The sequence below is a fragment of the Globicephala melas genome, chromosome 12 (genome assembly GCF_963455315.2).
Source record: "Globicephala melas chromosome 12, mGloMel1.2, whole genome shotgun sequence".
NCBI lineage: Eukaryota > Metazoa > Chordata > Mammalia > Artiodactyla > Delphinidae > Globicephala > Globicephala melas.
In genome coordinates, this window is record NC_083325.1 from 12,189,782 (window position 1) to 12,215,819 (window position 26,038).

Here is a 26,038-nt window from a genome sequence, read left to right on the forward strand (position 1 = left end):
TTCATGTCTACTCAGAATCTGTGAATATGACCTCATTTGGAAATAGAGTCTTTGAAGATGTAATCAAGATAAGACAAGGTCATACTGAATTAAGGTGAGCTCTAATCCAATGATTGATGTACTGATAAGAAAATAGAAATTTGGACACAAACCCGCAGAGAGAACACCATGTGATGATGGAGACAGAGATCTCAGTGATGTGTCTACAGGCCAAGGAACATCCAATATTCCTGGCAATTACCAAATACCAGGAACAGGCAGGGAAACATTCTTCCCTTGAGAATCCTAGAGCCTTGAAAGAAAACATGACCCTGACAACACCTTGATTTCAGAGTTCTAGCCTCCAGAACTGTGACAGAATCAAGTTCTGTTGTTTTAAGCTCCCCAGTTTAGATATCATCAGAGACAAAATGGGACATTTCATAATGATAAAAAGGGTCCATCTGTCAGAAAGATGTAACAATTAAAATGTAAATGCACTTACAATAGAACTCCAAGATACATGAAGCTAGAGAATTCCCTGGTGGTCCAGTGGTCAGCACTAGGTGCTTCTACTGCTGGGACCCGGGTTCAATCCCTGGTCAGTGAAAAAATACATGAAGCTAAAACTGACAGATTTAAAAGGAGAAATATACAACTCAACATATACAGTTGTAGATTTCAAGACCCCATTTTAAATATTTAATAGAACAACTAGTCAGAAAATGAGCAAAACATGAACAGTACTATCAACAAATGCACCCTAACTAGTATATACAGAATACACCACCCAATAACTGGAGAATACACATTCTTTTCAAGAACACATGGAACATTTCCAGGAAAAATGACATGCTATGCCATAAAAGTATAAAAATCTCAATAAATAAAAAGGTTTGAAATCATGCAAAGTACGATCTCTGAAGGTATTGTTGTCCCTTACATCTGTCACCCCAACCCAGAATTGCAGCTGCGGAGACTGTGGGAATTTGTGCTCCTCCAGTTAAAATTCCTCTCTCTGAATCCAGTAAAATCCAAGCTTCCCCAGGAACAGAAGCTCTGCGAGGGCAGGGACTTTGTCTTGTGTCCTCCATGCCTCAAGCGATGTCTAGAACAAGCACCAGCAAGGATATCCTCGCCCTACAGACTGTTTTCCTTCTAACGGAAACGTTATATTACACGTACACGCAACATCCGAACTTGGTAACTTCCCAGTTATGAAGAGTTGATTATATGCCAGGCATGCCTTAGGCATTTCACATGTCACTTAATCCTCACCAATGTCACATTATTATTCCATTCTTCAAAGATACAATTTGAGGGACTTCCCTGGTGGTCCAGTGGCTAAGACTCCACGCTCCCAGTGCAGGGGGCCTGGGTTCGATCCCTGGTCAGGGAACTAGATCTCACATGCATGCGGCAACTAAAAAGATTCCGCATGCAGCAACTAAGACCCGGAGCAGTCAAATAAATGTATGAATGAATGAATGAATGATACAATTTGAGGCCCAGAGAGGTTGAGTAACTTGTCGCAAGTCACACAGAGAGTCAGCGGCTGAGGTGGGATGTTAGCCTAGGCCTGGTGGCCCCAGAGCCTGAGCTGTCATCTCTCTGTCACACAGCCTGAGCAAAGTCACAATCCCAGACACAGTCACCTTCTGAAGAAAGTGACTCCAAGTTCTGTCATCCTAATAAAAACCTCAGGCCTCATGATTTCTAAATGACACCCAGCCTGAAGCTCAGGACCTCGTTCTGGAACTCCAAGTCCCTCTCTACGGCTGGAGTTTAAGTAGCCTGGAATGTTCTCCAGCGCTTCTTAGGGCATTTGAAGTGGTAGGAGAACAAGGGAAGGGACCAGCTGTGTGAGCTGAGGATACTGTCTCCAGAGGGACTGAGCCCCTTCCTGGCTCACGTGAGACCTTTGGGAGAGCGGGATGTGGGATGTCTATGGAGGGGCGAGGAGCTCCCCCATCCTTCTTCCTGGTGCCGTATTCACGGGTACCCACGTTCCACATACCACGGATGACCTGGGCATGTCTCATCCCGGAAACTCTAAGGAACTTGACTGCAAGAGGTATATACCAGGAACTGCATATAGAACCACCCTTCAAGGGCCTTTCTCTGCTGCAAGGTTCAAGCTGTTTTTACAAAGGCCCCTGTGAGGTAATAGAAAATACATACAGTTGACCCTTGAACAAAGTGGCGGTTAAGGCCACTGGCTCCTGCGCCTTCAAAAATCCAAGCATGACTTTACAGTCGGTCCTCCCTATTCACGGTTCCAATCCATGGATTCAACCAACCATGGATGGTATCGTGCTGTATTTATTGGAAAATAAAATCCATATATAAATGGACCTGGGCAGGTAAAACCCATGTTATTCAAAGGTCAAATATAGCAACCCAAATCTCTCATTTATCACTGATAGTTATTGAAACTCTTTAAAATCACATTATCTAAAGAATGCCCCATTTAGGCAGCTCTTCCACGAATTTATTGGTCTCTATGCTTGTCTATAGACTGGGCAATCCCTTCGCAGTTGGGGCGGGATTAGAAGCGGATTCAACAACAGACGCATATTTCAGGTATGGTTTGGGTACTTTTTTTATACTTTTAACTATAGGTTCTGACTGTTCTTCCCTTTTACAATTGTTTTTTAGATGCATATGTTTGTATGTGTACACATGAATGTGTATAATAATTATTATTATGGATATTTCGGACATCATACGGTACAGAAATTTTTGAAGCAGATGTTCACTTTGTAATATCAAAGGCACGAAAGAACTTAACACAGAAAAATAAAACAGATAATTTATGCAGTCTTTTTATTAAACATTTTGGTGCTTGGGGGGAAAAGTAAAAAAGGTCAAATATATATTGGTCTCTGCTCCTGGCTCCTGGCTCCTGGCACAGAGTTCCTAAAACACTTGTAATTTCCCAAGTGATAAGAGCCCTGGGATCATCTTGAGTTCTACTGAGGTGACTCTGGGTGAGCTTCTCCATGGCTCCTGGATAGGGGGTGGTTGTCAGGAAGACCAAATCATGATTATTAGGAGCTTGGAAGTTTCAGTGCCACCCTCCATCCTTCAGAGAGGAGACAGGGGCTGGAAACTGAGTTAATAATTCAGCATGCCCATGTGAGGAAGCCCCCATGAAATGCCAATAGTACAAGGTTCAGAGGGCTTCCAGGTGGGTGAACGAATCCACATACTAGGAGGGTGACTCATCTCAACTCCACGGGGACAGAGGTGCCTGCACTCGGGACCCTCCCAGACCTCATTCTGTATATCTCCTCATCTGACTGTTCATCTCTGCCCTTTATTATACCCTTTAGTAAACTGATAAACGTGTCTCTCTGAGTTCTGTGAGCCGCCCTAGCAAATGAATCAAACCCAAGGAAGAAGTCCATTGGATCCTCTGACCTACAGCCCACTGGTCAGAAGCACAGATGACAACCTGGGCTTGAGGCTGGCGCTGGAAGTGTGTGCTGTGGTGGTGGAGGCAGTCTTGTGGACCTGAGCGCTTAACCTGTGGGATCTGACGCTACCATGGGGTAGTGTCAGGACTGGGTGGACCTGTTGGTGGCCACAGAGAATCGCTTGGGGTATGGAAAACCTCCACACACTTGGTGACCAGAAATGTCAGAAGTGAAGTGTTTGGTGTGAGTGTGGAGTAGTATGAGACATGCAGGAGAAGGAAACACCAGAGGGAAAAACTGGTGTTTCCGACTCAGGCCACATCTACTTTTGTGGAAGCGTGGGCAGCCCTGGGATGGACGAAGCGGACAGGGAGAGACTGGGGAGAAACCTTACATAAAAAAGATCTATGTGAGGGCTTCCCTGGTGGCACAGTCATTGAGAGTCCTCCTGCCGATGCAGGGGACACAGGTTCGTGCCCCAGCCCGGGAAGATCCCACATGCCACGGAGCGGCTGGGCCCGTGAGCCATGGCCGCTGAGCCTGCGCGTCCGGAGCCTGTGCTCCGCAACGAGAGAGGCCACAATAGTGAGAGGCCTGAGTACCGCAAAAAAAAAAAAAAAAGAAAAGACCTATGTGGTCCATGTTTGTACAGCATGCTATGCAGGAAGAGTTTGCTGCAATCAATCTGTCAAAGAAAGGCAAAAGGAGCTTTCGCAAGTAAACTCTTCCGGTACGTGAAAGCATTTCATTTTATTGTTTAACATCCTAATTGGGAGAAAAAAAAAATCTCCCATCACGTGTTCACAATTAGATTTTTTTTTTTTTCTTTCTTTCTTCAAAGAATATTAAGGGAAGTTCCCTGGCGGTCCAGAGGTTAGCACTCGGCACTTTCACTGCCCTGGCCTGGGTTCCATCCCTGGTCGGGGAAGTAAGATCCCGAAAGTCATGTGGTGTGGCCAAAAAAAAAAAAAAAGAATTATCCAGTGAGTGTAACATCACGTGCATAGCATCTTGAGAACCGCGATTCCGGTTCTCTGGGGGCAGAAGAGTGTGACAGGCCTTCCTAAAGGAGGGGGTCAAGGGCTCCACTGAAGGGTATGGCAGTTCTACCTGCAAAGTGCTTAAGAGCTACCGAGACCTCAGGCTAAAGAAATAGTAAGTCTTATTTTACTCAGCACGATTGTGAGATACAAAACTCTGGCTCATTAAATGTTTTGATTAATAGGGACTTTATGATCCATGTGGTATATGGTCCATCCATTTAGGGAGGGTTAATACACACTCAACAATGAAACAGACTTTCATTTGACCTTGATGATGATCAGGGCACTTCAAAGACTTTGGATGAAAGAGTGTGGGTAACACGGCAGGGAAGATCCAATGGGAAGACTTAATGAAAGGCTATGAATTTGAAACTGAGGATGCTGACTTCAATGAGCCACTGCAGTTTTTGATGGGTGGATAGACGTGATGAACGCTGTGTTTTTGAAAGATTAACCTGATAATGATGTTCAGGGAAGAGGGGAGGTAGAGGGGCGAAAGCAAGAAGAGCAGCCAGAGGCAGGTGTAGTAACCGAAGCGTGGAATGATTGCGGTAGTGTCAGAGACAGACAGTTTTGAGTTGTTTGGTGTCCAAGTAGGAGACACAAAGAGCAGAGGGGAAAGGGTAGTTCAGGATTTTGCAGCTTGTATCTTAGGAGCATCAATCTAAGGTCTATGTAAGAAAAGTCCTTCTTTAGAGGCTCCAAGTCTGGCCCTATTCTAGCCACGTCCCTCCCTATGAGTGAGACATCTGTGAGGTCAAGGGGATATGGGCACCCCAAGACTATAACCTTCCCCCTTTCTAGACTATTCTGGGTACCTGAGAACCTGATGCTTCACTGTCCAAATAGCCCAGCTCATGGCCTGGGCCTATACAGGCTTCTTCCCTGAGTCCATTCTCTGAAGAGTCAATGGCATGGCTGGTGTGTGCGCCTCTAGGCCTGAGAGGTGGCCAAAAGGCAGCTGTTTGTGGGAGGTGCTGGGTGAGTGGGCGGAGCTTGAATTTCCTGGCTACGGAGTCCCCGCGCATGATGCAAAACCAACCCCTCACAGTGTAGGATGGAGTCAAGGGGGCGGGCCATGGACAGGGGCCAGGGTCATCCCTTCCAGTATTACCAAGGTCTGGCATGGAACTCCTGTGAGTCTGAAAATTATTAAAATCCTGATCTTCCAGGTCATTCTCGTAAATGTATATTTGTAAGGTAGGAAGATAGACATATTGTTTAGCAGCTTATCAGCTCGTTTATAACTTCAAAGTATTTAGACATATGGCTTCCCTTTGTACTCTTGCCCTACAACTATTAGGTGTATGTGGGCCTGCTTTTTAGCCAAATATATTCCTTTTTTAGTTTCTCAGGGTGACTTTTCTTCCAATTTTCTCTTTTCTGAGGGCTTACCTCTTGGGTTGTCCCTTAGACTATCCAGAACAATTCTTTTGTTAATTGGCTTACCAGTTTCTTGTTTGTTTGTTTGGCTGTGCCACGTGCGTGGCTTGTGGGATCTTAGTTCCCCAACCAGGGACTGAACCTGCACCCTTGGCAGTGAAAAACGTGAAGTCCTAACCACTGGACTGCCAGGGGATTCCCCTCAGTTTTTTAAATTATTGATTTGTAATTCCTTGTATATCTCAGCTATGAGGCCTTTGTCAGATACATATGTGTATGTACACACGCGCACACACGCATCAGACATATTCTACTCTCTTGTTTTCCTTTTTATTCTCTTGATGATGTCTTCTGATGAATAAAAGTTCATAATTTTAAGGTTGCCATTTTATCAGTTTTTTCCTTTATTCATAGAGATTTTTGTGTCTGCTTTGAGAAATCTTTATCTAGCGGAAGATCATAAATATTTTTCTTCTTTCTGTTTTCCTCAAGCAGGTTTATTGCCTCACTTTTCACATTTAGATGCATTATATCACAATGAATCTGCAACTAATATTTTTCTTTTTGCAACTGATTTTTGTGTGTGGTAGAGGTCAAGATTAATTTTGTTTTCCAAGTGCATATCCATTGACCCAGCTCCATTTATTGAAAAGTCCATCCTTTCTCCTATTGATGTGCAATGTTGCCTTTGTTATAAACAAAGTGACTGTATATGCATAGGTTCTTTCCATTGGTCTATTTGTTTCTCCTTGTACCAAAATCATAGTTTCGTAATTACTATAGCTTTGTACTTAAATATTATAATTTTACAGTTCTTGATATCTGGTAGTGTTAAGTCCTCCAACTTTCTTGGTCAAGATTGTCTTTGCTATTCTTGGTCCTTTGCATTACCGTGTAAATTTTAGAATTGCCTTGTCAATTCTCAAAAACTGTTCCGTTTTCTATTTCCTTGGTTTCTTCCCTTCCACTTACTTTGGATTTGATTTGATATTCTTTTCATAGATGAAACAGATGACAATAGAGATGAAAGCTTAGATAATTGATTTTCAGTCTTTCTTCTTTTTCTAACATATGTTCTGTAGAATGTAAATTTCCATTTAAGCACAGCTTCAGTCTGCGTTCTACCAGTTTTGATACACCACATCTTTATTACCATTCAGTTAAAAAATTTTTTTTCATACTGTTGCGATTTCTTCGTTGACTCATGGGCTACTGAAGGGTTTTACCTGATGTCCAAGCAGCTTGATTCCACTGCAGTCAGAGAAAGCGCTCAAAATTATATCAGTCCTTTGAAATTTGTCGAGGCTTACCTTATAACGCAGCATATAACGAGTTTTGGTAAATGTCTTACAACGTTTTGTCCCACTATTGTTATTGACTGTGTATCCTGCCTCCAAGAGAAGAAGGAGAAGGCAAGTGCAAATTCTAAGGTCCAGACTAGGAAGACATGCACAGTACTTCATTTACATGTAGTAAATGAAGATACTTATGTATCCACATGGCCAGGCCTAATGCAAAGGAGCATGGGAAGCTGAATTCTCAGACAGGGTGTTCCCTCTGTAAGATAGCAAGAGAGCTGCACGCTGTCCCACACCATCTTCCAGCTAAGCAACTCCAGTTGGGGGAAAAAAGAGAGTCTTTCTCCATAGCTCAGGTAGAAAAATCCCGGAGAGAATCAGATTCGCCAAATTTGGATCACTCTCCCATGTTTCTCCAATCACGATGGCAAACGGGGTGGAGTAGTCCTGTTGGGCCAAGATATTCATTTTCCTGTGTCCAGAATGGTCAGTGTCAATCCCAACAGAATCACATAAAATGGACTCCAAGGGGAAAGATGGATTCTATTCTTAAGAAAAGGGGTGCTGTACAAGAACTAAAACAAACAAAAAAGATGTTCACTGCAAAGTGTAGGTGAGAAAAAGGAGAGAAGTACTACTGGATTTGGAAATTCAGAGGTCGCTGATGTTCCTAATGACATCCGTGGCTGCGGAGTGGCAGAGAGAGAAGCCAGCTTGCCGGGGTGAGTGGGTGATGCAGGAGGATTGAGTGAGTGAAGAGGACGGGGGTGGGGGGCACGATGAAAGTGGGTGTCACTTCCGGGATGACTGGCTGTGAAGAGAAGCAGCTACAATGTCTGGGCCTGAGTTCCCCAAAAAGGGGGCCCTGGTACAGGGATTTGAGAGCAAGTAGTTTATTTGGGAAGTGATCCCAAGAGACGTGGTATAGTAAACCAGGAAAAGGAAGGACTCCAACAAGAGAAGGTGCGTGAATGAGCGGGTTACAAGCTGTGGACAACGGGAACGCTTCTGCAGATGACCTCGAAGTAGGGTGTAGGATATATGCCTCCCTGCCGGTTCGTTCACTGGAGGGGTGAGGAAGCTGGAGAACTATCTACCAACTTTTTTTTTTTTTTTTTTTTTGCGGTATGCGGGCCTCTCACCGTTGTGGCCTCTCCCGTGGCGGAGCACAGGCTCAGTGGCCATGGCTCACGGGCCCAGCCGCTCCGCGGCATGTGGGATCTTCCCGGATCGGGGCACGAACCCGTGTCCCCTGCATCGGCAGGAGGACTCTCAACCACTGCGCCACCAGGGAAACCCTCTACCAACTCTTATTCCTCCTGGATGTCTGAGTGCTGGGGGCGGGGTTGGGGGGGGTGGGAAATGTAACCAACCCGGCACTCCTGAGTCTGCCGCATTCCTCCTCTGAGCGAGCTTCCCTCCAGCGGTTGCCGAGCTGGAGGCTTGGGCGTAGAATAAGCGAGTACTCGCCGCTGGGAACGTGGGCAAAATGGGAGAGAGGAGAGCGCCTTTACGATATGCTAATTAGACACCATGAGCACAGGGAGAGCAGGACGGGGAGACGTCCCAGGATGCTCTTTCTCTAAAGAGTAAAAGATATGAGGCGTGTGGCTGATGCGGCTATCTCATGCGGAAGTGTAGGAAGTTTACGGGAAATCTGATAGAGTCCTTTCTCTGTCCCTCAAATGGACCAAAAATCGTTTCCTAAAAGGAAGTCAGAGTGAGATCAGGGCCGAAGGGGCTTTCAAGAACCCCGCCACGCACACACTCGAAAGGGGAAATCGTTCCGGAGACGAGAAAGCGAGTGACCCAACGCCGGTAAACCGCAGGGCGGAGTCCAGGGCTCCCCAGAGCTTGTGTGCAAGCGCCCGGCGGAATCTGAAGTCACCCCCTGGCTGTGTGCCACGCAGGAGGTCTCAGCAGGTGAAAGGAGCATTCGACCCAAAGGGAAACCAACAGCCACCGGAACGCTTCTGGTTCTCCGCCGTCTTTAAGCAGGAAAGCCAAAGAAGCGCATCTTGGACGCAGGATGGGGCCGCAGAACTTTTTGGTTTTATCCATAAAACGTCCCTTTGAAATAGTGGGTGGGAAGCTACCGGAGCAAGCCCCCTAGAAAGGGATCTTCCGCTGGCACCGCCGCCCCCCTCCGCCCCCAGCAGTGACCCTGGGCTCGGGAGGACTGCCCCACCCTCCGGTCCCTCTGGGGACCGGCTCCCGAGGCTGCAGCTTAAGCCGCGCGCCCCTCCTCCAGCCCCCGCATCCTCCGCCGCCGGCAGCCGGCTCAGGGAGGGTGCGGGGCGCGCCACGGGCGCACAGACTCCCCCCCCGCCCGCCGCCGGGCTGGCCGCGCGGAATCACGGGCCGGAGGCGGGGCTGCGCCGGCGGTGGGCGCGGCGTCCGGGCTGCGCTCGCCGCTCGGGCCGACGCGCGGGCACCCGGGCGCGGGCCGCCAGGGGAACCCTAGCTGCGCGGGGGCCGGGCGCGGCGGCGCGGCCGGAGCGTGCGGGCGGGGTCGGCGGGGCCAGATCCCGGCTGGCGCCCGGGCGGTTCCTACGCTGAGCCGCCGCCTGGCCGGCTGGTTCCTGCGGCGGCTGCCGGGGCGGCCCGGTCGCGCGGCCCTTCGCCATGTACACCTTCGTGGTGCGCGACGAGAACAGCAGCGTCTACGCCGAGGTCTCCCGGCTGCTGCTCGCCACCGGCCACTGGAAGAGGCTGCGGCGGGACAACCCCAGGTTCAACCTGATGCTGGGAGAAAGGAACCGGCTGCCCTTTGGGAGACTGGGTGAGCTTCCCCGTTTCGCGCCCTCCCGCTCCTCCCGGTAGAACGAGCGCTTTTGTCTTAAGGTCAGAAACCTTCCACTCTGTCGTTCCTCGGGCGGATAAAAAAATGCATCCCTAAAGGGCTAAGGCCGTCGTTTTTCATGCCTTCTCGGGTCCCAAATCGAATTCGGGGCGGGAGTGTCGGTGCGGGCCCCCGGGACGGCGGCTGCCTCCTGACAATGACCCGGCCCTGCAGCCCCGGGGGCGTCGGCCTCGGGAGCGGGGAGCCAATGCCGCGCGTTCCCCGGATTCCCCGGTCCTGACGCCCCCAAATCGGGCAGGTCGGCTGGGCAGATCGCCGGGCGGGGCGAGGCTCCGCGGAGCCGGCGGCTGACCATCTTGCAAATTTCCTCCACGGGGGATTCCGCCCTGTCTGTGTTGGCTCGGGAGGGGAGCTTGTGTGTGTTGAAAACCCTGAGGATTCAGCTCCCCGAAGGCTCAGATAAAGCGGCAGGGGATTTGGAAAAGACCTCTGGATTGCGAAAACGGGAGCTTCAGCAGTGAGCCCAGCCCGGGGAAGGGCGGAAGGGTGTCTGATTTTAGACCTTCCCTTAGTTTCACCAAAGAACACGTTTTCACACTTGCGCATTGAATGCAGATTTTACGTGACCCAGGTTTCTCTGCCCTACTGTCTCCGAGGGAGTTCCCTTCATTGACACGGTTGAAGCTGGCGCCCCCATGCCTACATCTTCCCCTGTAGGAAGAGGCAGGGGGAAGGAGAGGACCAACGGCTCCTTTTTAGATGACGTAATCCAGAAGTTGTGCAGATCATTGCCATTTACATCCCACTGACCTGCACATAGTCTCACGGCCTCTCCTCCCTGCATAGTCATCCGGAATTGCAGCCTCACTCAGGGTCGCCGTGTGCCCTGCCAAAATTCCCCTGGGGTGGGCACCCCATCGTACTGCCAAAGATAGAAGGGGAGAAAATAATGAGGAAAAGTCATCTCTGCCTTGGAGGGCATCCCAGAGAGAACAGTTGTATGTCCAGGAGAGGAGACAGTTTTTAGAAATAGGTGTGGTCAGCGGGTTGGAGAGGTTGAATAGGCAAAGACTGAAAATAGCCATTTGGAACTGACTAGCCCTTGGTGAGCTGACAGAGCACAGTTGGGTGGGAGCCTGTAGAATTGTAATGATTTGAGGAATGAAGGGGGTTTCAGGCTAGTCTTCCTGATATTTTTTCTTTGAAATGAGACCATGGACAACTTTTTATTGTTATACAAATTTATGATGTGTGTTGGGGACTCCATGGAAGGGCTGATTCCAACCCCCAGAAACCTTCGAATACAGAGAATGGGCCTGGAGATTGATTCCCTTTTGTTAAACTGTCTCCCCAGGAAGCCCTCAGCGAGAAGAATATCTTCCCTGAAAGAAGAAAACCTGCTTACAGTTGAGAACGTTTATTTCCTCCTTGCTCTGTCTGCTCCCCTGCCTGCCTGACTTTCCTCTTTGGACTGGTCAGTGCCCAGCTGAAAGAGCTTAGGTGGAATCCTAAAATTAAAAACTGACAAAAACGGCTCTTTGCAGGGGTGATCGGCGTTGCTGTGGGGCTCAGGACTAGGGTGTAGGATTAGGGTTAGGAGCAGAGTCCTAGAAGGTCCGAATCCTAAGCAGGTACCATGAAGTCAGCAACTGCTCAGGGAACATTTGCTTTTTATGGGAAAGAAAACAGCATCCGATTGGGAGTTTGGGATTAGCAGATGCAAACTATTACATATGTATAACCGGATCACTTTGCTGTATACCAGAAACTAACACAACAGTGTAACTCAACTATAGTCCAATATAAAATTTAAAAAAAGAAAAATTCTAAAAAGAATGTCAGCCAAACCCCCCCCATACTTCAATAAAATAAACATTTTTTAAAAGGTTAGCATCTTAAAAAACAAAGAAGAAGAAAAAACAAAAAGAAAAACAAAACAAAAAAACCAGCATCCCACAACCAGATGGTTATAATATGCCTTCATTGTTAAGGATATTTACCTTTCACACAGTTCGAAACCCAAGGAGATGGCCCAGCGGATAAAGGCCAAGGAATGCTGCTGCCTTGGTGATGTGAAGGTGGGTAGTTCAGGTGTGAACCAGTCCATCTGTCCAGGGAGATGGTGAGAGCTAGTTAGCGCCTGAAACTTTTTATTTGATTGTATGCTGTTCTCAGATGAATTATTCTTACCTCTGGCATCTTCAGTTCAAGCTCCCATTGTTGGGTTCTACTTTGTGTTGCTGAAAACTGCATTTTGTTAAGATGTTAAACATAAATTGAGGCTTTTATAGAGATTATCATACTCAGTGAAGTAAGTCAGACAGAGAAGGATAAATATATGATATCACTTATATGTTGAATCTAAAAAATAGTACAAATTAATTTATTTACAAAACAGAAACAGACACACACATGGAAAACAAACTTATGGTTGCCAAAGGGGAAGGGGGGGGAGGGATAAATTAGGAGTATGAGACTAACAGATGCACACTACTACTTAAAAAATAAACAAAAAGGATTTACTGGATAGCACAGGGAACTATATTCAGTATCTTGTGATAACCTATAATGGAAAAGAATCTGAAATATATATATGTATAACTGAATCACTTTGCTGTACATCTGAAACTAACACAGTATTGTAAGTCAACTATACTATAATAAATTGTTTTTTAATTGAGGCTTTTGTTTTTATTTGTATCCTTTTGCCCTAATTTTAAAGAGGAGGGGGCATGCAGTACAATCTATGGAAAATGTGTTTCCCTGTGAGAGGACGCACAGAACATCCTCAGGGCTTCTGAATTTACAGACACGGCCTCTTGGAGCATCTAGTGGCCCTCCTAGAATCTTGCACAGGGAGACATGCTTGAGAACAGCAGGATCGTAGTTCTCCTACCTTCCTTGATGACTGTAGAAAGCAAGGGTAGCAACATCAAAAGCCTAACTGTTTAAGTCCTTACTGTACAGAGATGACTAACTCCATATGTGTTAAGCCATGTGTGCAGTGCAGTGGGGATCCAGGAGAGGCGAAATAGAAAATACTCTCCCACCCAAAGAAGAAAAAACAGAGGCAGCAGTGGTCTTTGGCAGACCTACGATGGCGGTATCATAATAGCCACTGTGGGGAGGGTGAGAATTGCCAGTGAGACGCTGAGCAAAGGGGCGTAGAGGGGCCGGGCCACTGAATCGCTCCCTTTCCAACACCCAGTCCTGAAAGGGGAGAATGACAAGCTAAGCGTGACCCTGCTCTCCCTCCTGTGTGCTGGTGTTGACATTGTCATTTCCCACTTGAGAAATTGTCTGTTCCCCTTCTGAGCCTCTTCTTCCCTTCACAGGTCACGAGCCTGGCCTGATGCAGTTGGTGAATTACTACAGGGGAGCTGACAAACTGTGTCGCAAAGCTTCTTTAGTGAAGTAAGTGTTCTTTACGACCCGTGTTTTCCACTTTTCACCTGAACCTTTTGGGCTTTCATCCTGAAGCACTTAAGCAAAAGTGTGAGGTCGTCTTTAAAGGGAGAAGACACTTTTATTTAAAAAGCCAGCAAAGATCAGCTTTTAGTCCCAGTCCAAACTTGGCCATACGTGCCTGTCTGTCCCTTAAGTTGAGGCTCCCTAGAAGCAGAGCCTGAGACAGGGCTTCTGGCGGAAGTGATTTATAAGGGGAGGGCTTGCAGGAGAAACGCGCTGAGAACCAAGGGCAGGGCATCTGGGGAAGACGTGAAGCGAGGAGGTGATTTCAGCTGAAGTCTCGCCTCTGCCTGACTCCATGGAGCAGCAGTGAACAGCCCCTCCACGTTCTCTACTCTGACGTCGCCCAGCCACCGGCTTTGGGCGGGACACAGCTTCCCCAGCGCTTCTAGGCACGGGCTGGTCCCCGGAGAAGAGGCGCGCCTAAGCCCCTGGCAGCCAAAGCTCAGCAGCCAGGGGTCCCTCAGAAGGGACACCTGGGCAGAATATACCGGTGTCTACCGCACCACCCACCTCTGAGCAGTGGGCTTGCAGCCAGGTGCCGAAAGAACCGTGTCATAAGGCGGAAGGAAGCAGCCTTATACAGTGATAAGATCTAGGATCAGCAGCTTGGGTTTTAATTTCAGCTCTTAGCAGCTTGGGCGAATGTTCTGATCCCTCTAAGCCTCGGTGCCTCCCTCCTAAAGAGGTTGTGATGGACGTAAAGCGTGTAGCACGGTGACACAGAGTGAGCGTTTGACGCTATGCCTTAGTTTCCTTTTCTGTGAAACGAGGATGATAATAGCACCTACCTCAGGGTTGTTGTGAGGATTAGTTGAGTTACTTTACAGAAATGCCCGGAATAATGCGCGTGTCAGAGTTCACACTGTATAAATGAAAGGTGGGTGTGGCCCCCCAAATCAGGTCTCCAGCATTCCCTCCACAGTGGCTTGTGAACATGTGTGTGTAGCCAAACGAATCATTTAGGTAAGAAGACACTAGAAGACTTGACCCAAAGCAAAGGCTCTTTTCCCCAGTCACACAGCTTTCCGGGCTCTCTAGCTGTTCACTAGTTTGAGTGCTGGTAGGAATATTTCCACCTTTTTGTTCACTCACTGCCCCCACTAACTTATGTATCCACTTCTTCCTGTGACGGATTTTCATGATTTACCAGCTGTCCTGAAGGAGAACGAGGCTTTCTGAAGTCTTACATATTTTCACATTTAGAGTGCAAACAGTTGTTTCAGCAGAACTAGAAGCAGCACACGATTATTCATCCAGATTGTCCATTTAGAAATTTTTTTTTTAAATTTTATTTATTTTTGGCTGTGTTGGGTCTTCGTTTCTGTGCGAGGGCTTTCTCTAGTTGCGGCAAGCGGGGGCCACTCTTCATCGCGGTGCACGGGCCTCTCACTGTCGCGGCCTCTCTTGTTGCGGAGCACAGGCTCCAGACGCGCAGGCTCAGTAATTGTGGCTCACGGGCCTAGTTGCTCCGCGGCATGTGGGATCTTCCCAGACCAGGGCTCGAACCCGTGTCCCCTGCATTGGCAGACAGGTTCTCAACCACTGCGCCACCGGAGAAGCCCCATTTGGAAATTTTTATAAAATGCTTACTCATTCTTTATTCTATGATGATTTTTTTTCCTAAAGATAGAGGTTGAATTCTGTTTTTGAAGTAGAAAGCAGAGGGTGCTGTAAAAAGTAATGTTCTCTATATTTGCATACTTGGCAGCTATAATAGGGTGAAGAGAGTACAGAGCTGGAGTCGTGAGCAGGTCTGAATAGGTATCCGGACCTCTGTGACCTTGGACGGTACCACTCAGAGTCTGTGGGGAGGGAGGTGATCACACCTGCCCTTTGCTGTTCTGCAGCACGCAGCGTTGTCTGTCATGACACCTTATAAATGACGACGTGACTTATGCAGACTAGGGGTTGTCATCATTCTCATAAGCTTCCTTCGTTCTCTCAGGTGTCCTGCAAGGGACTGTAGTCATTCCAGGAGGGAATGATTACCTTTGTCATTTTGTCTCTCTCCCATAGTTTGTATGGCTCAAAAGAGCTCCAGAAAGTTAAAAAAATGTCACCTCAGGTGGCAGTCAGAGAAGACAGCCAGGTTGCCCGTGGCCGTAGCAGTTAGTGTCGAGCCAGGACGGTTCTCCTCTGTACAAATGGGCCCCGTGGGCAGTGTGCCTGGGCATCCCTCGAGGTTCCCAGGGCCTTGATGGGGTTCCATGCTGGACCCTGTACAGTCTGTCATGCCTGTCACTTCCAGGAGCTTTAGAAATTCATCAGGGCCCCATGGCCATAGTCTCAGAGTGCTCAAGGGCTGTCCTCCTGGCCCTGATTCGAGCTTTCTTTTCCTCTTGTTAGTGTTTCTCACATCTCGTGTGCGATGCGACTAAACCTCCATTTGTGGCTGCTTCCCAAATGGGCCTTTTTTGGAAAGGGAACAAACGCTAGAGATTTCCGGTAGAAACTGGACTGGGTTCTGTACAGGAAATGAGGGCTTCAGATGAAGGGCATTCTGCAGACCAGCGCTGGCCAACAGAAATAGAATGCTGGCCACATGTGGCATTTTAAATTGCTTAGTAGCCCCATTAAATTGAGTGCAAAGAAACCGGTACAATTTATTTTAATAATGTATTTTATTTAACCAAATAAATCCAAAATGTCATGTAATTAATATTAAAAACAACTAATGGGATATATTCTTTTTTTTTTTCTGGTGTGTATATTTTACATTTATAGCACAACTAAGCTCAGATATTAAATTTTCATTGGAAGTCCTATGTTTAGATTTCATAAAAATGTGTGGTTGAAAAGGTAAATTTACATACACAAGTCATTCTGACAAACGTAAAAGTTTTTCAATAACTGTATTAAATACCAGAATATAATTTTCCTTTAATAGTCACATGTACATTGACAAAGCAGGTTCATAACATGAGAAGAATTGACTTGACTTTGAAGCAAAAGCATATCGTTTTTAAAACTATGTCCAAGTTAAGTAAATTCACCAACTCATGTGTCAACTCAGTATTATGAATATTGAATTCAGAGGAGGTATTGAATACATTGAAAAGAAACTCTAAATTTATCATTATCAACAAAGTGTTCTTCAAATTTTTCTTTAGTTTTTGCAGCCAGTTTGCATAATGTTTTCTGTTACAAGGAAAATCTTATGCATACTGAGTCATAAAACTGTGTAAAATCATTATTATTGACTTATATTATGAAGTTGGAACACAAATTCTCACACCTGTTGGTCTACATCACAAGTAAGATCTTTTTTTCCAACTTCCTTGGAGCTTGAAATTTAGCTTGTTCATATGCAGCGTGGTTATAGGTGAAAAAATGTAAACCACACTGCATTTTTTATCTTTGATTATTGAATGAGATAATAGTTGCATGAAAAGAACGATTTGACAAGCATTCCTCTTATTTTAAGAAACTGGAGTTTACAGTACGGGGAAACCTTGTAAAACTCTTCCATCTCTCAGTCAGTGAGCATTGGCAAAGAACACAGAATCATTAAATTCATCATCTTGTGTTTCTTTCATGGTTCTATACCTGCAAACCATTGTAGCATTTGCAAGCATATACTGAACCATTTCAACAACTGTATCCATACTGAGTGCAAACGTTCTCAGTATGTATCATGCGGGCTTCCCCAATGGCGCAGTGGTTGAGAGTCCGCCTGCCGATGCAGGGGACACGGGTTTGTGCCCCGGTCTGGGAAGATCCCACGCTGCGGAGCAGCTAGGCCTGTGAGTCATGGCTGCTGAGCCTGCGCGTCTGGAGCCTGTGCTCCGCAACGGGAGAGGCCACAACAGTGAGAGGCCCGCGTACCGAAAAAAAAAAAAAAAAAAATGTATCATGCAATGAAGCAGATGTTTCCAATACGTATGGTACAACAAAATAAAGCAATAAAGCAAACGTCAGTCTATTAAAATCCCAGTAAATCCAGATTTTAACCCAACCTAGCTGAAGTAATGTCTGTCATGATAGAAGCTGACTTTTCACTTGTAGATGAAATTCTTCTTGGACAAATGTAAAAGATTAGGAAATATCCTCACCACGAGTTTACATTTTAGGCTGCAATTTGACAATAATTTTTTCCTATATTTGGAAATCTTTTGAGGCAAAACATACAAAGTATTAATTGGGCAGCATCTCTTATGTCACTCAACTCATCTAAAGCTAAGGAAAAATATTTCAAAATTTTCCGGTTTTGAATCAATCTTTAATATTGTTAGAAATGCTTTGTACTCTATGGGCAATTATTGATGGCTTAACTAAAGATTGTTCACTTTTTATAAAATATCTTTTTAGTCTTTTCCTCAAAATAATTTCTATTACCACATTTCCATCTAAAAGGATGTTCGTTTTGCGTGTGTATGTAAGAATCCAAGCCACTTTAGAGCTGACCAAAGTTACAAGCTCAGATCCTAAGAAAAATATGTTGAAAGTTTTTTTGTTGAGTTTTTAATTCTGATTTCAGCCGCTAATTCCATTGCTTCTCTTTAGACTATTGAGAGGAAAACACCTATCAAATTCATTATGTATTTGCTGAAAATGTCTCCTTACACAACAAACTTCATTTTTCCTGCCACAGCACATTGTAATTGCCGTTTGTTAGGAAATTTGTGACACGTCTTCTTCTAGTGCTTATTTTTTTCTTTATTGTCTGGTCATAGTTCCAGCTTCTGCATCCCCACTCAATTCCGTGTCAGTAGAATGCCTTTGTTTTAAACTTAAAAGTTTGTCCATACTCATTTTTTTAACTAGAAGACTAATTATACATTATTTACCAATTATGATTTACCTAGCAATCTCTGTAACTTGGCTGTGTGCATAATAAACACATTATAATGTTTCATCAGTGCCTGGAAAAAAATTCACATGAGCTGAATCCATCTGTTGTCCCCCAGTAGAACAGTGATGCATTTATGTCTAATTCCAGAAGTAGCACACGCGCCTGACATGCACGCCACCCTCTAACAACAACATCTGAGGTCACATGGTAGTTAAAGTGAAAACATCATCTACCGAAACAGTAATGTTGTACTTGGTGGAAACATATTTTACAGTGCTTCCGCTTTTAAATGAAAACCAAACAAACGGAAAATTCAGTTTCCGAGTCGCATTGGCCACTTTTCAAGTGCTCGGAAGCCCTTGGAAACTCCACGTGGCTAGTGGCTGCCGTATTGGACAATGCAGATAGAGCTGAATGGTCAGTGAGTTAGAAATGTATTGATTTTTTTTGTTCCTTTGAGTTCTTTAAGTTAAATTCCATTGCCTCTAACGTAAAAATAGCTTTATTTAAAAATCTCAGTTTAAAGTTTATTTTCATTATTTCTGCCATTGGCTCAGAGACTGGGTTTTGGTGATGAATCATACCCCAGGCTTTAACAGTTCTGCTCTAGATAGAAGAGGGAGTGCAGCTCAGGGGAGGCCTGTGAATGTCTTTGGGCAGGTTTCTCCCTCCTCTGATTCCTGGGGAGCAAGGGTAGCTTTTTTTCCTTCTATTTTCTTTCTTTTTTTTTTTTTTTTTGGCTGCACCTCGCGGTTTGAGGGATCTTAGTTCCCCAACCAGGGATTGAACCTGGGCCCTCGGCAGTGAGAGCCCCGAGTCCTAACCACTGGGCCACCAGGGAATTCCCAAGGATAGGTTTGGAATTAGGACATGGGAGTGATTCAGGGCTTATATCCTGCTTGTTTCTTACTACCTTTGTGATCTTGGGAAATTCACTTCTCTGTGACCCAGTGCCTCATCTGTGAAACGTGATGCTAGTGCCTCCCCCCAGGGGTCTGATTGGAGAGGAGATACAGTGTGAAGCCTTTGTGTTTACTAAGTGCCTGCCCAGGGCCTTTCTTTATATTCCATTATATTATGGGGGTTTTTTTTTAGGGGGGGCAGGAGGTGTGTTTAGTTATGACCACTGGAGTCCCAGGTTCCATTAGAAAGATTCTTCCTTTATTCTGTCACCGAAGCCAGGCTGAGCTAAAGGCAAGAAATGAAGAACGAAAATGTCTTTAGATAATTCCGATTCCTGAGTGTTAGCCTTTTCTCTCCAGAGTTGGGCCAAGGTGGTATTTTTTGCTAGTAATCCAAATGGTTTCCTCAGTTCTCCACTTTGATTTTTTCGGGTGGGTCTAGCTCAGCTACAGCATGTTCGGTGAAAAGATGTTGTTTCAGGATTACTTCAAGCTAAGTTTCCTTAGAGATGCATTGTAAAAGGAGCTGAAGTTCTGGACTTTAAGCCCCTTTTGAATTCACCGGAGCATGCCTATAAGGTCGCGGGTAACAGCTGTGAGCTGCCCCGTGGTGCCTTGGAGGTGTGCCCCGTGAGTGGGATAAAAAGGAGACCTAGCCCTGGTCGTGCCCGGCTTCCTTCAAGAGCTCTGGGGCAAAGCACTGGCTGTTCTGAATAGAGGGACGGAGGGTACTCAGAAGGGAGACTGACCCTCTGTCATCTGCCAGGCTCGTCAAGACCAGCCCAGAACTGGCTGAGTCCTGCACATGGTTCCCCGAGTCCTATGTGATTTATCCAACTAACCTCAAGACCCCAGTTGCTCCGGCTCAGAACGGAATCCACCCGCCAATCCAGAGCTCAAGGACAGATGAGAGAGAATTTTTCCTGGCTTCTTATAATAGAAAGAAAGAAGATGGAGAGGGCAACGTTTGGATTGCAAAGTCATCAGCCGGAGCCAAAGGTGAGTCGGCACTGTTGCCCCTTCTCCCTTCCCTGTAGGTTCCCATTGTGTTTTGTTAGATTCAAACGATGTCTTTAGATGTGTGGCTATTCTAATCTGAATCCTCGGGGGTGGAGACCTCGTTTCATTACATAGTTTAAAATATCTGCGTGCTGGTGACTTAGAAACGTGTATCTCCAAATCAACTAAAATAGAATAAAATAAAATTTTATAAAAAAGTGAAATAAAGTAAAATAAAATAAAAAAATAGAAGCATCTCTAAAATAGAATAAACTCGAGCTGAGGTCTTCCCCTTTAAGCTCCACATCCAACAGCAGGCATTTTCAGCATAACATGTCTGATATAGAACTCTTTATTTCCTTCCCAACTTCACCCGCCCCAGCCTACTCCTCTCTCCATCTTCCCATGGAGTATATGATTCCACTTCTCACCCAGCCTCTCAATCCCCAAACCCAGGAGTCCTCTTTGGCTTTACAATCTATACCTAATGCATCAGTAGGTCTTGCTAACTGTACCTTCAAAATAAAGTCTGCAATGGACTTTTTCTTGCCATTCCCACTGCTCTCACTTAAACCAAAGCTCCTTTTCTCTCTATTCTGGGTAACTGCAGCACCTGCTCACAGCAGCTCTCCTGCTCTTGGACAGAGTGATGTTTCAAAAACAGAAACGTGATCATGTTACTCCCCACTCAAGACTTACCAGCTGGCTTCCCAAGGCAACTAGAATAAACTCGAGTCCTGCTGGAAGTCTCCGTCACTTGATATTTGCCTGTGTCTCTGATCTCATCTCTTATTCTTGGCCTTGCTCCCTGTACTGTAGCCATAACACCTGCCTAGCATCCCTGAAATACTCTAAATTCATCTCTGTACCTGGAATGAGCTTTCATGGACTATTTTTCATTTCTCAGCTCAGATGTTGCCTTGTCAGAGAGGCTTTTCTTTTTTCTTTTCTTTCTTTTTTTTTTAGAGAGGCTTTTCTGATCTAAAATAACCTCTGTGCCCATTGCTTTCTATCCTTTCTCCTGCTTTATTTTCCATCCTTGCACTAACCTCTTCCCAGCACTCTATTACATATTAGTTTATCTGTTCATCTCCCCCATAATCCTGCACACTCCATATAAACACAGACGTTCTGTCTTGTTCATCTCTGTACCCTCCCCATAGGCACTTAATAGAGGTATGTTGAGTGAATGCAGGGAAGGCATAAGGTACGTCATACTAACTCAGGCTTAAAATGTAGGCAGCTGCCAATGTAATGATCACATAGACACGGTCCATCTCTGCAACTACCATCATATGCTCTCTTAAAACCCACTCCATTTTGAACTTACTTCTTCTTTCATTGCCTTGGAAGACCATCTGGCCATTGGTACTCATTTCTGTCCCCGGTCCAGTGGATCTCACCTTCTTTTCCACCAACCGTGAGACAGGAGGGCATCACCTGGAATCTCCTGAAAGTGGGAGAGTTGGACTCTTGCCACAAGCCAGGTACCTCACCTACTTCTCCCTCCCCTCCTGGGACTTCTTCTCCAGGAGAGTCCCCTAGCTTTGTTCTACTAGTAAGTGGGGGAATTGAAAGAGGAAATAGTCATCCACAGTATTCCAGATTCCTCCTTTGGATCGGGGCTGGAATCAGGATGGCCATTATGAGGCTATCGTGTGTCCTTGTGTCATGGACTTGACTGGTGCCGGAACCATGAGTGGGGCAGGGCCCTGGGTAGAAGGATCTGTCAAGTCGTGGCAGTGATCCCACCTAGGTGGTCCCTGGACCCTCACCAACCCAAGATATAGAGTGATTCTCAGCAGCAGAGGGAGGTCATAAAGAGAGAATAAAATGCCAAACAGGACGTTTTGCTTTGGGAGTTGAGGAGATAAGTGGTGTGGATTTGTTTTGTTTAGGCTGAATGAATGACTTTTATTCTTGTTAAACAAATATTTAGTGCCTACTACATGCTGGGTGTAGTTGGCTTAACTTCACCCTATATCCAGATCAAGCCACTGTTCACCACCTCCACCCCCGTCTTGGATCTGAGTCACCTTCACATGTCACCTGGAGCATTGCTCCCTGTTCTGTTCTTGGCCATTCTGCAGAGTCTACACAAAATACAGCAGACAGAGATCCTGTTAGAGCACAATCAGACCATGTCACATCTGTCCTCAGCACTGCCTCTGGGGCCAGGACAGCACCTGGCGTGCTGCAAAGGTTCAATATATGTATTGAGCGAACGAGTGAATGGATGGATGAATGAATAAGAGAAGTAATGAACGTTTGGAGGGAGATGAAGAGATAAATGAGACGGACATGGTTCTCTTGCCCTCAGGGACCCATAGTCTAGTCAGAAAGAAGGCTAATGATGCATTTATTTCCAGATTAGCTAAATGCTGAGATGGAAACAAAGAACCCGAAAAACCACTGTGACTGCGACCTTGAAGCTCCTAGAAGAACCCCAGCTTCATAACTTAGTGAGGATATAAACAGATATCCTCCAGGTATAGTTAGTGAGGATAGAAACGAACGGTATAAGAAACAGTTAAGAAACACATGGAAACATGCTACGCTGCTGTACAAAACTTACAAAATCAATGTGGATTTTACGTATCATTTTACATCTACAAAGTAAGAAAACAGAACCCTTCAGTGGTTGTGTTGCTGAGTTTGTTGTGAACTGCTCCCTCCCAGTGGCGATACACAGCCCTTTGAAGCAGCAATAGGATCACACAGAGCAAGGGTCAGAGTTCCTTTGCTTTCGGCTCACTCATCTCATTCCTGAAAATTTACTCCGGGGAGATAGTTAAAAAGTAACAAGGGTGATCTACAGCAAAGACCTTTACCATTGTGTTACCTGTAATAGCAAAATTGTATTTAGGAACAGCCCCGTTGTCCAGCAGTCAGTAAACGTGTCATTTTTTACATCCACACAATGGGATATTTCCTTGGCCACTAGCATTGGGAAGTTAATGCAGATACAGTGAAAATACTGACTGTATGAAGTGAAAAAAGAGTATGAGGTGAGTCTGCTGTGATTGAACCTATCTTTGCCATATTACATAAAGGAAGGTAATATGAAAAAATGAAAAGCATTATGTTAGGAAATAAGATGATGGGTAGTTTCAGGGCACTCGTAGGAAAATGCTGTTTTCGGATGATGATTCTAAAAAGAGTGTGCAAGGTGCTGTGGAGCGGGAGAGACTGAAGTCTGATCTGAAGAACTGGCAAGTGAGAATGAAGAGGAACCAGGGAATCTGAGTGCGGTTCTCAAGGGAAATGAAACAGAATGAATTATGTTCATCCAAAAAGAGCGGAAGGGATGTTTCCCAAGTTGATTTGCTGCTTCTTGTTTAAGAGGCTAACCAGGTGGTGGAGGGAGTGATAGAAATGGGGTAGTTGAAAACGGGGCTGGCTTTTAGGAAAGATGAATCGTTAAATTAATTTGCCGTACAGCAGAAATTAACACAACATTGTAATTCAACTATACTTCAATTAAAAATATATTGGAGGGCTTCCCTGGTGGCGCAGTGGTTGAGAGTCCGCCTGCCGATGCAGGGGACACGGGTTCGTGCCCCGGTCCGGGAGGATCCCACGTGCCGCGGAGCGGCTGGGCCTGTGAGCCATGGCCGCTGAGCCTGCGCGCCCGGAGCCTGTGCTCCGCAACGGGAGAGGCCACAACAGTGAGAGGCCCGCATACCGCAAAAAAAAAAAAAAATTTTTACTGAAAGCATGAGACCCAAGTAGAGATGAGCTGTGAATCTAAAGTGTAGGGGGGTGACTTCCCTGGTGGTCCAGTGGCTAAGACTCCGCACTCCCAATGCAAGGGGGCTCCAGTTTGATCCCTGTTCAGGGAACTAGATCCCGCATGCCACAACTAAGAGTCCACGTGCCGCAACTAAAGATCCTGCACGCTGCAACTAAAAGATCCTGCGCGTCTCAATGAAGATCCCGCATTGCCACAACTAAGACCTGACGCAGCCAAGTAAATAAATAAATATAAAAAAAAAAAAGTGTAGGTGGGAGGTCCTAGAACTAAAAAGTGAGTCCAGCAAGGTCGCAGGATATGAGATCAACACACAAAAATCAATTGCATTTCTACCTCTGTCACCTATTTATGCCTTGTTCTCCGCAATCTGGCCACATCCCATCTTGTATGCTCCAACCTTATTTTCTTTATGCAATTTCCTTACGGACTATTTCTTATTGAAAATTAATATCTCTAATGCTAGTAGATGGAAAAATAATGGGAAGAAAGTAAGGAGACAGGTACTTTTTAAAAATAAATTTATTTATTTATTATTTTTGGCTGCATTGGGTCTTCGTTGCTGTGCACAGGCTTTCTCTAGTTGCAGCGAGTGGGGCCTACTCTTTGTTGCAGTGCACGGGCTTCTCATTGTAGTGCCTTCTCCCATTGCAGAGCACGGGCTCTAGGCGTGTGGGCTCAGCAATTGTGGCTCATGGGCTCTAGGGCGCAGGCTCAGTAGTTGTGGCGCACAGGCTTAGTTGCTCCATGGCATGTGGGATCTTCCCAGACCAGGGCTCGAACCCATGTCCCCTGCATTGGCAGGCAGATTCTTAACCACTGCGCCACTAGGGAAGCCCTATAACTTTTTTTTTAATAGGAGTATAATTGCTTTACAGTGTTAGTTTCTGCTGTACAATGAAGTGAATCAGCTATATGTGTACATATATCCCCTCCTTCTTGGACCTCCTTCCTCCCCCCCACCCCATTCTACCCATCTAGGTCATCACAGAGCACCAAGCTGAGCTCCCTGTGCTATACAGCAGGTTGCCACTATCTATTTTACACATGGTAGTGTGTATATGTCAACCCTAAGCTCCCAATTCATTCCACCCTCCCCTTCCCCTCTGGGTCCACATGTCTGTTCTCTACGTCTGCGTTTCTATTCCTTCCCTGCAAATAGGTTCATCTGTACCATTTTTCTAGATTCCACATATACGCGTTAATATACGATATTTGTTTTTCTCTTTCTGACTTCACTCTGTATGACAGACTCTAGGTCCATCCACATCTCTACAAATGACCCAGTTTCATTTCCTTTTAAAAAGTATTATCATTAAAGAAAACCTAACATTAAAAGGAAATGGAAAAGTTACCCGTAGCCTTACCCAGTTCCTAACATAATTATTTTTATTTTTTCATATTAGTTTCTTTTACATATGGGCAAAGACAGGTTCAATCACAGTGAACTCATTTCATATCTTTTTCATTTCATACTAACAATGAACATGTGGAAGCCAAAGTTAAAAATACAATACCAGTTACAGTCACCCTAAAGAAAATGAGATGCTTAGGTATAAACTTACCAAAACACGTACAGGGCCTATCTGCTCAAAATTACAAAACAACTATGAAAGAAGTCAAGGAGGACCTAAATAAACAGGTAGACATATCATGTTCATGGATTGCAAGATTCAACACAGTAAAGATGTCACTTCACCCCAAATTGCTCTGTAGGCTTTAGGTGATTGGTGTCAAGACCTCAGCAAGGTTCTTGTGTAAACATAAAGCTTCTACTAAAATTCATATGGAAAGGCACAGGCCCTAGAATAGCTTACACAATATTGAAGAAGAAAAGTGGGAGGAAACACTGTCCCTGATCCCAAACTGTATTGTAGAGCTACAATAATCAGTACACTGTGGTATTCGTGGAGGGGATAGAAATATGAATCAGTGGGACAGAGATGTACCCACACATTTATGACCATCTGATTTTTGACAGAGGTGCAAAAGCAATTCAATAGAGGAAGGATATAATTTTCAACAAATGTTGGTGGAGCAGGTGGATAGCCACAGACCAAGAAAATGAACCTCAACATAAACCTCACCCCTTATACAAAACCGAACTCAAAATGGATTGTGGGCTTAACTGTAAAATATAAAGTTATTTTTCAGAAAAAAATAAGAGATAAAGCTAGGCAAAGAATTCTTAAACTTGA

General features: G+C 45.4%; 1 protein-coding gene across 1 annotated transcript in view; it reads left to right on the forward strand.

Annotated features, from left to right (window-relative positions):
- Window positions 1–9,590: 9,590 nt before the first annotated feature.
- TTL (tubulin tyrosine ligase) overlaps window positions 9,591–26,038 on the forward strand; it is a 36,465-nt gene continuing 20,017 nt past the window's right edge. Inside the window, exons 1-3 of the mRNA XM_030837371.3 lie at window positions 9,591–9,904; window positions 13,261–13,339; window positions 19,857–20,089. Coding sequence (XP_030693231.1) covers window positions 9,748–9,904; window positions 13,261–13,339; window positions 19,857–20,089 — 469 coding nt within the window. The 5' untranslated portion in view covers window positions 9,591–9,747. The remainder of the gene's footprint in view (window positions 9,905–13,260; window positions 13,340–19,856; window positions 20,090–26,038) is intronic.